At 45.4% G+C, this 12,063-nt stretch overlaps 1 protein-coding gene across 2 annotated transcripts in view; it reads right to left on the bottom strand.

Moving 5' to 3' along the window:
• The window catches only part of LOC138748711 (protein phosphatase 1 regulatory subunit 37-like), a 77,085-nt gene that overhangs the window by 15,961 nt on the left and 49,061 nt on the right, over positions 1-12,063 (bottom strand). For both annotated transcript variants that reach the window (XM_069909347.1, XM_069909349.1), the window contains exons 6-10: positions 11,799-11,949; positions 9,151-9,306; positions 6,376-6,488; positions 3,104-3,245; positions 1,226-1,392 (exon numbers count right to left, since the gene is read on the bottom strand). In XM_069909347.1, coding sequence (XP_069765448.1) covers positions 1,226-1,392; positions 3,104-3,245; positions 6,376-6,488; positions 9,151-9,306; positions 11,799-11,949 — 729 coding nt within the window. The remainder of the gene's footprint in view (positions 1-1,225; positions 1,393-3,103; positions 3,246-6,375; positions 6,489-9,150; positions 9,307-11,798; positions 11,950-12,063) is intronic.

Raw genomic sequence — 12,063 nt, 5'->3', positions numbered from 1 at the left:
AGGCGGCGGCGGTGCTGTGATTTCGGCAAGGTTTGAATTTTAGACCCTTTGTATAGGCCAACCCACTTTAGGGTGAAAATTTTAAGTTTCAGATTGTCCTATACAACAGCATATACGGTAAATTTCAAACTGCCGTAGGTGCTCTATGGTTAGTAAGGGATTACTTAAGGTGGTATGTGAGTGGAAAAAAAAAATACGTTGAGAATCACTGGTCTATACCAATTGTACAGTGTGCTCTCTAAAAGAGAGACTACTTGTTAATGTTGGAAGGGGCTGTGAAGGAAAATCACCAGGACGTTGCTGAGACAAGAGGGCTTAAATTAAATAGAGGGGCCAGATAGGCTGGAGGGTCTTGACTGGTCAAGCAGCATCCATGGAGAGAAATGGTCAGTCAACATTTTAGGTTGGGACCCTTTGTTGAGACGAAGTGGGAAGGGCTGAAAATAGAATACTGGACAAATTAAGATGGGAGAGGTGATGAGACAGGTAGAGGAAAAGATCACAAATGGGGGGGAGGGGGGGGGCCTTTCTCTCCCCTAATGTTCACTTGCATCTTCCATTCATGAACACCTTCCTTCAAAATCAATCATCAACTCTGTTTCTATCAGTTATTTGGGTAAAATGCCCTAGGATTCTTGGATCTGCACTTTGTATATCACACAGAGAAACTTTGGGTAAATATAAAAAATTTTTAAAAATGTTATCGTCGCGCACACAAAATTGACCATCCACCAAGAAATCATAACCATTGTCTTCTTCTTTTTTCCATTCTTGAGCCCACAGCCCTGGAACCGAAACAAGTGGGTATCAGCCAGTGGTGCCTCGGAGCTCGGAGACATTAAGCTTGGATTTTAGAAGGGCAGTACGGTTCGAGTAGCGGTTTGCACAACACTGTTACAGTGACAGGGACCAGGGATCCGGTGCTGTCTGTTAAGGAGTTTGTACATTCTCCCTGCACCTGTGTGGGATCCCTCTGGGTGCTCCGGTTTCCATCAGCCCTCTAAAATGTACCGGGGTGTAGGTCAATTGGGTGTAACTGAGCTGCATGGGCTCATGGGCCAGAAGGGCCTGTTACCTTGCTATATGTCTACATTTACATTTAGAATCCTGTAAAAATGTGGGAAGGCCAGAGCAGTAAATTCCAACTCTGACGCTCTTGAAAGGAATGTTATATTTAAACACTGCATCTTTTGAGTTCAAAACAAAGATTTCTGAAAACACAGACCGTTTCTTTCTTGGGCTCCCTGTCCAGGTCAAGCCTCAGCAGTGAATGATTAACTTTGAGAGCCAGCGAGAGAGCCATAAGCCCGCCAGTCTTGATCTCATTCTCCCGCAGATCCAGTCTGAGAAGACGAGGGCTGTCAGCAATGAATTCCGCCACAGCCACAGCACCTGGGAAGAAGGCCAGAGCACTTTAACTTATTTATTTATGCATTTCCTGGGATCAGTACACCATTGGCAAGGCCAGCATTTATTTCGCTTGAAAAGATTTTTGTGGTGAGCCACCTTCTTGAACTGTGGGAGTCCTTTAGACAAAGGTACAGCCACAGTGCCGTTAGGCAAGGAGTTCCAGTAATTCGATCCATTGACAACAGCTGATTCCCAAAATGGAGAAACATCTCCAACCAGAAGGCATTAACATTGATGTTAACATTGAGTATTTGGGAGATAAGTTGAGAAAGGTCAGTTAGAGTAGATTACGAACAAACTCTTTAAAACAGATCTTATTTAAAATATTGGAGCTCTGCCCCATGCTAGACATGTCGAGTCCTCACAGCTTTTGCAAGAGCTTTGAAGAGTGCTCAAGAGACTTCACTAATGGATTGTTGTTTACAAAAGGCAACAGATGAAAGAGCATGTCGGAGCCGCTTCTGTCTGGAAGAGAGCTTGCTGTTCTAAGAGGGTCCTCTAGCTCGGTCTCTTTTCCTGGTCTCCTTTCATGGAGCCAAAATCAAATTTATCATCATAACCAATTAACACCTTTGCCTGTTGGTCTGGACTCCTCCCCCTCCTGTTCTTCCCCCTTAAACTTTAGTCTTTAATTAAGATGCCAGCCTGACATTTACTTATGTCTTGAAGGGTTCGGGCCCGAAACGTTCTAAATATATCTTTACCAATGGACGCGGCAAGACCAGCTGAGTTCCTCCAGCAGTTCTATGTGCTTTTACTACAATCTCAGCATCTGTAGACTTGTGTGTTTTACTGATTCCCAAAAGAGCACATACTAAGCAGAGACTCAGTAGTGGATTCCACCCAAGCAACTAACTGGGCAATGCCAAAGTTACCACCACGCTGCACGCTGTAAAATCTCCATCCCTTGCTGGATAACTCCTATGATATGCATTTGACCAGTTAAACAAACCTGTGTATGTCCGAGCAATAATACGCAGTTAAATTCTTCCAAAACTTGGGCCCCTGGGTGTCAGCTGCCTTTATGGGCAAGTTTAGATGCACTCAGGAAGAATATCTGAAGTTTCAATTTCATGTTACACAATTTGGAGATTTGGTGCAGCCAATGCAAAGGACCACAGTCTAGAGCCTTTCCACTACCGGGCATTTAGGGGGGGGAGATTGAATAGAAGTGAGGGAGAGAAGCAACAAGGTGTCACAGGGGTGGTAATGGGGTATTTAGAGAACAAATGTATCACTGTACATTGATGGGATGACTGATTTTATGGGTGTGAAGACTGAATGGTTTTCTTTTTTTGTCAATAATTTATTGTGAATAATGTCTATTTTTGGGGAAAAAACTATTTGAAATCTTTGTTACAACCTCACAAACTCTGTTGTTTGGTTGCAAGCGAATAATGTGCAATAACGGAATGTTATGAAAATGCTGACAAATATAGAAGCAGTCACACAGCATGGAAGGAGGCCACTCAGCCCACTGCATCCATGCTACCAGTGGGCATTCAACCGTAACACAGGAGTTCCAGAGGATAGTGAAGTTTCATCTTCAACCAATATGACATTGAGAAGGACCCAGAAATTTATCACACATCAGGCAGTGCTGTCACTAATGTGGATAAATAAATTGATCAATCTGTTGGAAGTAATCAATCATCCCATTCTCCTGCCTGAATTCCCTAAGAGTAACACTTGCCTTCACAGGTGAGCTTTGTAGAGGCCAATCCAAGGCGCAGAACCGATCGGTTTGCAATCAGCCCATCTTTCAACTTATGCACACCTTCGTTGCCAATAGCATTGTGACCAAGATTTAATGTCTCCAAACTCAATGTGTTGGGCTGTGGGATGAAATGTGAAAAGAAAAGGAATATTTAAATCCAATTTGCATTCAGTTTGTTGATGTTGCAATCAAAACCTCCCCTGTTGGGAGTCCATTAAATTAAAAAAATGTAAATTTAAACATACAGCATTTAAGGGAACTGTGCACCTGGCTAGAGGAATTCGGACTAACTATAAAACCTGTTAAGTGCCAGTTCAAAGTGGAAACGATTGACTTCCTGGGGCATTGAATCAACAGGTACAGAGCGAAGCCCCTGTCTGAAAAGGTAGAGGCTGTTCAGCAATTCGTCAAGCCCCATATAGTGAAAGGGCTGCAAGAACTCACCGGTATGATTAATTTTTCTCACCGCATCATACCAGCAGCGGCCCACATCATGTGCTCCCTTTTCGCTCTCATGGCGGGGAAAAAAAATAAAGACATTACCTGGGATAATGAGACTTCGGAGGCATTCTAGAAGGCTTAGGACGCACTGGCCAATGCCACCCTTCTGGTACACCCCAGGCCAGCGGCACCAACCGCTCTCACAGTAGATACCTCCAGCACAGCAGTAGAGGGCGCACTGGAACAATTCATTGAAGGGCAATGGCAGCCCCTGGCTTTCTTTAGCAGGCCTCTCTGGCCACCCAAACTCAAATACAGGACCTTTGACCAGGAACTGACCTTTGGCAGTCAGGCACTTCAAGTATTTTTTGGAAGGTACACAACTTAGGGTCTTCACGGACCATAAGCCGTTAACCTTTGCCTTCCGTAAAGTGTCGGACCCCATGGTCGGCCAGGCAACAGCGACACCTCCCATATGTGTCTGAGTACACCATGGACATTCAACACATCGTGGGGAAAACCAACGTGGTGGCTGATGCACTGTTAACCCCATGATCGAGTCCGCCCAGGTCCTGTCCCTGGGAATAGACCATACAGCCCTAGCCAAGGCACAGAAGACCCTGAGATCCTGGCATACAGGATGGCAGTTTCCAGGCTCAGACTGGAGAATGTTGCCATCAGCCCTGCGACGTTCCCACCGGCAAGCCGCACCCCCCCCCCCACCCCCCACCCACATCATGCCGGCAGCATGGAGACGACAGGTTTTCAACATGGTGTACAACCTGGTGCACTCGGTCATCAAAATTTCTGTCAAAATGATGGCCAATCAGTTCGTCCCCAGAAACAGATCAGAGCTGTATGCTCTGCCAGATATCCAAAGAGCAGACACACTTCAAGGCAACACCCCCCCACCCCAAAAGACTTTGCCTATGTGTGTTGTTCTTTCCACACTTCCACTATTAGCTAAGTTTGAGGTCCTAACTAGGAATTCCCTGGCTATAGCTCTCTTCCTTTAAGGATGCTTCATAGAACACTACAGCACCGAACAGGCCCTTTGGCCCACAATGTTGTGGCCACCTATATATTCCTAAAAAAAACACTCCCTATCTCATAACCCTCTATTTTTCTTTCATCCATGTGCCAGTACAGGAGTCTCTTAAATGCCTCTAATGTTCCAACTTCCACCACCAATGTAGTCCAGGAACCCACCACTCAGTGTAAAAAAAACACAACTTACCCCTGATGTCTCCCCTGAACTTCGCTCCCTTCACTTTGAACAGATGCCCTGGTGCTTGCTTCTCCTGTCCTGGGAAATGGTGCTGGCTGTCCACCCTATCTACGGCTCTCATAATCTTATTGGCCTCTATTAAGTCACCACTCATCCTAAGCGAAAAGCCGAGTTTGCACGTTCTCCTCATGTCTGCGTGGGTTTTCTCTGGGTGCTGTGTTTTCTTCCCATGCTCCAAAAACATGCAGGGTTAGTAGGTTTATTGGTCAAATGGGTGTATTTGGGTGTGCAAGATCATGGACTGGGAAAGGCCTGTAAATCTAAATTAAATTAAAAATAAACTTGCCTCTTTGATTAAGCTCTCCCCTAAAATTGCCCATTTGGCTCAATGTCTTATTTTTTTTAAAAACATCTCTGGGCAGTAGATGTTTTGCGACATTAATGGTGTTTCACTGTTACATGTCACCATTTGCAAAGGCAAATCCCTTCAAGATTAAAAGTTTGTGCTGATATTAAAATTGGTGAACAAAGTCAATGACAATCGGAGAGCCAAGGTCATAACCATAAATGTTCACACTAACCCATTGCTCGTCTGTACGTGTTAAAACAAAGGTTTCTGCTAGCCACCTTCCCATTCTCCCTCCCTTCCCTATCCCTCTGTCTCCTTTTCTCTTGCTATCCCTCCCTTCCCTCTCCATCCGGAGACATCCCCCCTCCCCCACCGTTAGCTGTTGTGCCCACCCTCCCTTATCTATCTATTACCTCCTGCCTGTGGGACTGTGCTCCTCCTCCTGCCCCTCGCCCTCACCATTTTATTCAGTCACCTGCCTACATTTTGATGATGGGCTCAAGCCCAAACTGTTGGTTATGTACCTTCATTTTTGCTAAATAAAGTATGCTGTTTGAACCTGCTGAGTTTCCCCAGCGTTGTGTTTTTACTTCAGTCAAAATGTCTGCAGACTTTTGAGAAAGGAAAGGGTTAACAGCTAGTGATAGTACAACTAGGTTTTACAGCCTTCTAGTAAGGTGGGCAAGGCAATTCAAAAGGACCGATTAGCATGACAACTAACTATAGGAAGTTACTCTGAATCAATCAATGAGCAGATCTGATAAGAGGATGCCAATCTTATGTCGCAATGGAATTTGTACTTGGTAGCAATTGCATTGGGTAAGAATGTATTGTGTGAACTTTTGACTGGGCCAAATGTAACTCCACCCATGTTTGAACAAGACAAAGGAATAGCTTTGAAACACATGGTCAGTCTCTCTGCCACCTTTCATAGAGAGAGCATCTCTGTGAGGCTCTGCGCAGATAACTCACAATTCTGCAGAATAAAATAGTCTGACCAGACGAAGTTTTGGTAACGTCATTTCATACAGTTCATCGAACGAACTGGAATCCACCCTTTCATTTTTGCTACTGCGTGTTATGTCTGGTGTGTCTGCGTGTTTTGCATCAAGTCTGGAGAACGCTGTTTTGACAGGCTGTACTTGTACAATCGGATGATAAATGAACTTGAATGGAAGGAGAGATGAGAGTAAAGGGATGTAGTTCACAACATTGGTCATGTTAACTCACCAGGGCAGCTCCCATGTAGGTCATTCCATTGTGGGTTAGCTGATTGTTCCACAGAACCAAAGTGACCAGACCCTGTCTCTGCTCCTTCAACCCATCAGATATGTATGCCAAACCTGTGAATGAATCACAGTGCAATCTGTCAAGCAATCCTAAAATTTATTCACACCCCCGTGATTACTGTTCTATCGGTCCCTTAAGCCAGTTTGTTTAGAGGGAGGGCTCCAAAATAAGTCCCAAAAGCCACATAATATGCACTGGTGATTTTAATCACACCAAAATGCAGACACAGACAAACCTAATCTGCGTGCATGCATTCAGCATCAGAGGTCACCGTGGAGCCCTGCCCAGATGGTTTACCTTTGGTTGTCTACTGCAGCTCAATTAATCTGACAGATCACAAATTGAATCCTTCCTCATTGCTGGTTGCACCTTAAACAGTGCTCTGGAGTAGAAAATGAATTACATTTTACCTTTTCAAAATAGAAAAGGAATCAGATCTGGTGGAATTGACAAGATAGAGGCAGGAAAGCTGTTTCCACTGGTAGGTGAGACTAGAATGATTCGGGGGGAGTGTATTTAAGAGGGATGAGGAGGAATAGTTTTTCCCCCTCCAGAGAGTAGGGAAACCTGTGGAATTCACTGCCCAAGGAAGTAGAAGCTGCCTCTTTCAATATATTTAAGACACATTTAGATAGATTATTGAATAGGAGAATTACGGGCTATGGGGAAAAAGGCAAGTAGGTGGAGCCCACAGATGGATCAACCAAGATCCTATTAAATGGATCGATGGCCTACAGCTGCTTCTATTTCTTACGTTGTGTTATCTTCTGGAGGTCCCTCCAATATACACAAGGAGCACAATGATTACATTTTTGAATGCTGATTCATTGGGTTTTTTTTTCCTATCGGCACTCTAAATCTAGGAAGCTCTGACCCCATGATGGCCATGCACCTTTACTGCATGGATTACAGCAATTCTGGGCAGCAGTCTGCTGTCACCTTCAAGATGAAGGATGGTCCATAAATTCTGACCACGCCAGTCGCACTCACATCCTGTAAGCACACAGAAAGGTAGAGCTGAGGGTAACCTCAGTGAAGCAGGTTCCAAGAACTCAACTCCCCCTCCAAATTCACAGCAACAATACAATGTTTTTACTTTAAACCGATTGTACTGTGCTATATTGGTAATTCAAAAGGAGTCTCAAGATGGGAGTTGGAACCAGGTGATATTGCTCATCACTGCCGGCCATCCAACCCCAAAGCAGTAACAATGGTCATTCTGCAAAGGACACCAAGCTGGAAATGTTCACCTCCCAAGAATTCATTTGTACATGCTACAAATGTTCCCATGCAATTTCGAGGGAGCCCTCCCATTCAATCCAATAAACATGTAGGAAGAGGTTTATAAAAAAAGAGAGAGAGAGAGAGAGAGAGAGAGAGAGAGAGAGAGAGAGAGAGACTCTGTCTTACCTACAGAGTCCATCCTGTGGATCTGACTCAGGAGATAAGCTATTGACTGATAACTACTATATCCCACAGTTATCTTGACTAGACCTCCTCCCACCCTATCTCCTGCAAGAACACCATCCTTTATCCCAGTTCATCTGTCCTCGCTGATTTGCACTCAAGACGAGGCTTTCTGCCCCACGTAATCAGAAATGACTTCCCATTTTTGGAACACGTGGCTTCCCCTCCTCAGTGGCTAATGGAGCCTTTAATTGCATCTCCTAGGTGTGCTCCAATACCTGTCCAGCCAGACGGCACAGAGACAGTGCTCTCTTGGTCCTCAGCAGCCTCCACATCTGGCACAACATTCTTCGTCATTTCCATCAGCTGCAACAGGATCCCACCACCAGTCACACGTTCCCTTCCCCATCCCTTTCTGCAGGGACCACTCTCTCCGTGACCCCGCCTGGTTCACCCTCTATCCTACCCCATCTTCCCCTGCAACCGCTGGAGGTGCCACACGTGTCCCTACATCTCTGCCGTCACAGCTCTTCCAGACAGAGGAAGATTCACACCTCCTCCTCCTCCTGCATTTGGGCTTTCTTTTCTACATCTGTGAGCCCAAGTGTAGATTAGACACCCATTTTGTAGAACATTCACACTCTGCAATGGCCTGGATGCATGCCATTTCAACTCCCTTTCTCATTCCCACAGCTGACCCGTCAGTCCTCGGTCTAATGAAAACTAGAAGAACAGCGCCTCGTATTCCATCTGGGTAGTCTACTACCCTTCCTTCTCCTGCTTATGCCCGAAATATACCTTTATCTCCTATGGACATTGCGACACAGGCCGACTTCCTCCAGCATTTACTGCGTGCATTTACTTTCTTCCCTGGTCACTGTGTTTCCTTCCCCTCTCTCAACTGCACATCATCCCTCATTTATGTGGTTCATATCCCAGCATCTGCGGCCTCATGTTTCCATTCATCACCTTTCATCCCGACTCTACTTCCACCCCAACCTGGCTCCATCTGTCTCCACCCTCGCCCATCATCTCCCTCCTCGCCTGCCTCCACCCCACCCTATCACCTCTGCACTGACCATGTGCTGGCTACACTCACAATCCTGATGCTGGGTCTCGACCTGGATCACCGACTATCCATGGTACTTTTGACCCACTGTGTTTCTCCAGCTGTTCACATTTTGTTCCAACTTCCAGCAGCTCCAGTCTCTCTCGTATCTCTATCGTCTGGAACCCGATCACCTCTATCTACTGTACAATGTGATTAGACTGCACAGTGCCCGGAGATGTGGGACGCAGGCTCCGTACCCGAGTCGAGAATGTGATTGTTGCGCAGATCCATCAGTTGGATGGTGCAGTTGAACTTCAACAGGTTTCCCAGCTGGGCCGAGTCCTGGAGTCCATTCAGTTTGTTATCGGCCAGAAACAACTCTCGCAACGTCATGTTCATCTTCAAGGCGGTCGCTGGCGGAGGAAGAGCAAGCACACAGTCAGACAGGACATTTGTCTGCCAATAACCCTCTACCTTGTAACAGCTTTGTGAGGTTTCACTGATCTGCCTCTGCAACCAGAATATCCAGACTCAACTTCCTTAGCTTCTGCTTTTGAGAACTAGTGGTGTCCTGGTCAAAGCTTTCAAGGTGAAGGCATGAACTTCTACAAGATGATCATGGACAAGTGAAGATAATTTAAACAAAAAAAGTTAAAAAGTCAAGAAAAATTAAACCACCCTGGAAGACTCTCATCCAGTGACCTGAGGTCAGCACGGTTCCTTTCATGAACTCCAATGCACGTTCAACCCCGGAAACATCGTTGGAATGCAACCACTGACAAATTGACAACTTGCTCCGTTTCACACCGATGTGACATTAATAGAGGTAGACCACTGCTCCACCATGCAATATGATCATGGCTGATCTAGCCCAGGCCTCATCTCCTCTTCCAGTTCTCTGATCTTTAAATACCCCTAATGATCTCCAATCCACAACCTTCTGTGGAAGCCCCATGCCTCAGATTTAAAGACAACCCTCTAATCTTCAATGATTATTTGACTTTAGTAAGGTGGGTTGGGAGTGAATACTGCCTGATCTGTTTCAAAACAAAATCTGAAAGGGTAGACAGGGCGTTAGGTCAGCAGTGGATTTAAAAGCTGGCACCAAATGAGAGGGAGTGAATCACCAAAGTTCACAGATGCTGGAGGAACTCAGCCGGTTTCACAGTGTCCATAGGAGATAAAGATATATTACTGATGTTTCGGGCCTGAGCCCTTCATCAAGCCACGAGTAAAAAGCAGGCAGGTGCCTGAATTAAAAGGCTAGGGAGAAGAGAAGAAAGGACAGACCAACAGACCAATGAGAGCAGTACTTCTTTAGCACTGCCCTGTCTCTGGAGCGAGCCCAGGGCGATGAGTGGAGAGGAACCAAGGAGGATCCAGTTTTGATTCCTGGCAACAAGGCCACAACCAGGACACAGCATAAAAGACAAGGGAGGAGTCTTGCATCTGACCTACATCCAGTGATTGGGGTTCCCTATGTAAACCAAGGCAAAGACGACGAGCTTCAGCAATATTCCGTCCCCCTGCCTCAAAGAGACTGGATCTAAACCCTTTCCAACTGAATGGCTTTAACATCCACTTTTCCAGTTTCTGCTAGCCTACTCTCCCTTCTCCCTCTCTTCCTTCCTTCAGCTCTACCCCCTCCTTGTCTCTCCATTCATAGAGCCATCCCCTTTCCCACTGTTAGCTGGTGTGCTCTCCCTCCCTTATCCACCCATGATCTCCTGCCTGTGGGACCGGGCTCCTCCTCCCATCATTTTATTTGGGGATCTGCCTACATTTTGCTCATACCTTGATGAAGGGCTCAAGCCTGAAACATTGGTTAAGTATCTTTATCTTTGCTTTATAAAGTCCACTGACCTGCTGAGTTTCTCCAGCCTTGTGTTTTTACTTCAATCATTCATTGTGTCTGCAGACTTTCCGGTCTTACTTCTGCACCCTGCAAAAGCCCAGACAGCTAAACTGTCCACTTGTGCCAGTGGATGTAAAGATCCCGTAAGAGCTTTTGATTGACATTTTCTTTTGTTCCCTCAATTATTCACTAAAAATTGTTCATTCATGATGTAAATGTGGAGCGAGTTCCTGTGCACAAGTTCATCACTTCTTTCACTAACTTTGAAGTAATTACAGTAAAATCCATGTATCCAGAATTCAAGCAACTGGCTAAAAAATAATTGAGGAAAATAAATTTTAAAGATTTAAATAAATAATAAATAAAAATACGCATGTTTAAAATTGTAAAGGTAAATGTTCTCTGAAGTAACACCTAAACCTTTGGTGAAGATGGGAGCAAATATTCAGCCAGCCTTGGTCGGTGCTTTGCTCGAAGCAGCTGTTTGAATAAAGTTGTGTGAAACAGCATTGGGGTCGCCCAGGATGAAGAGCTGGTTGATGCCGCTCGCCGTTGGGGTGTTCCTTATCCCTGCTTAGTAAAAGCCACCTGATCCTCTGATCAGTGATTATCCGTAAATCTGGAGGGGCAGGGGGGATTAATTATTGATAATGTTATTGTTTGTCTTTCGGGCGATTCCGTGCAGGGGGAGGAACCTGCAGATGCAGCGACGGTTAAATGTTTTTAAAGAATGTGAGTGGAAATGAAGTAAAATGCTTTAAGTATTTATATATTCATGCAGGTGAAGTTTGTTCAGTGTAAGTACAGTATTTTTGTCTTTTAAACTATTCATTCTTAATGCAGATGTATTGGTTAGACATTGCAAGAGCAAGTCTCAAGCAACCGGAAAATACACTTATCCAGCATCTACTAACCCTATAGGAGCCAGTTCCCAGGGGGTATTACTGTATATGATTTAGCTGTTACAGAAGTCAAAGGATTCCTTCTTGCAAACCCAGGGGAACAGGGGCCCACTTTTGCTACAAGCCATGACCACATCTTGCATCTTACCTAGGAGCATCAATGGCCGTCCAGACAAGCTGGCATTTTCTAGGTGAAGCACGACGAGGCTGCTGCTTATCCGCACAGCCCGAGCCACAAAAGGGGCAGAGTGATCGAGCAACGGAGTGTTCCTTGCGTCCAGGTACTGCAGGCAGCTGGTCTGCAAGGTGGAAGAACAGGTCCATGAAAATGAGTCCAATAGCTGGGCAGATCTCAACTTGCTCTATGTACTCATGCAACAGTCGCATCTTGTGGATCAATTTTTAGGGTTAAA

This window comes from Narcine bancroftii, chromosome 13 (assembly GCF_036971445.1).
Source record: "Narcine bancroftii isolate sNarBan1 chromosome 13, sNarBan1.hap1, whole genome shotgun sequence".
NCBI lineage: Eukaryota > Metazoa > Chordata > Chondrichthyes > Torpediniformes > Narcinidae > Narcine > Narcine bancroftii.
The sequence above is the reverse complement of the archived record's forward strand: the minus strand, read 5'-3'. Positions and strand labels throughout refer to the sequence as shown.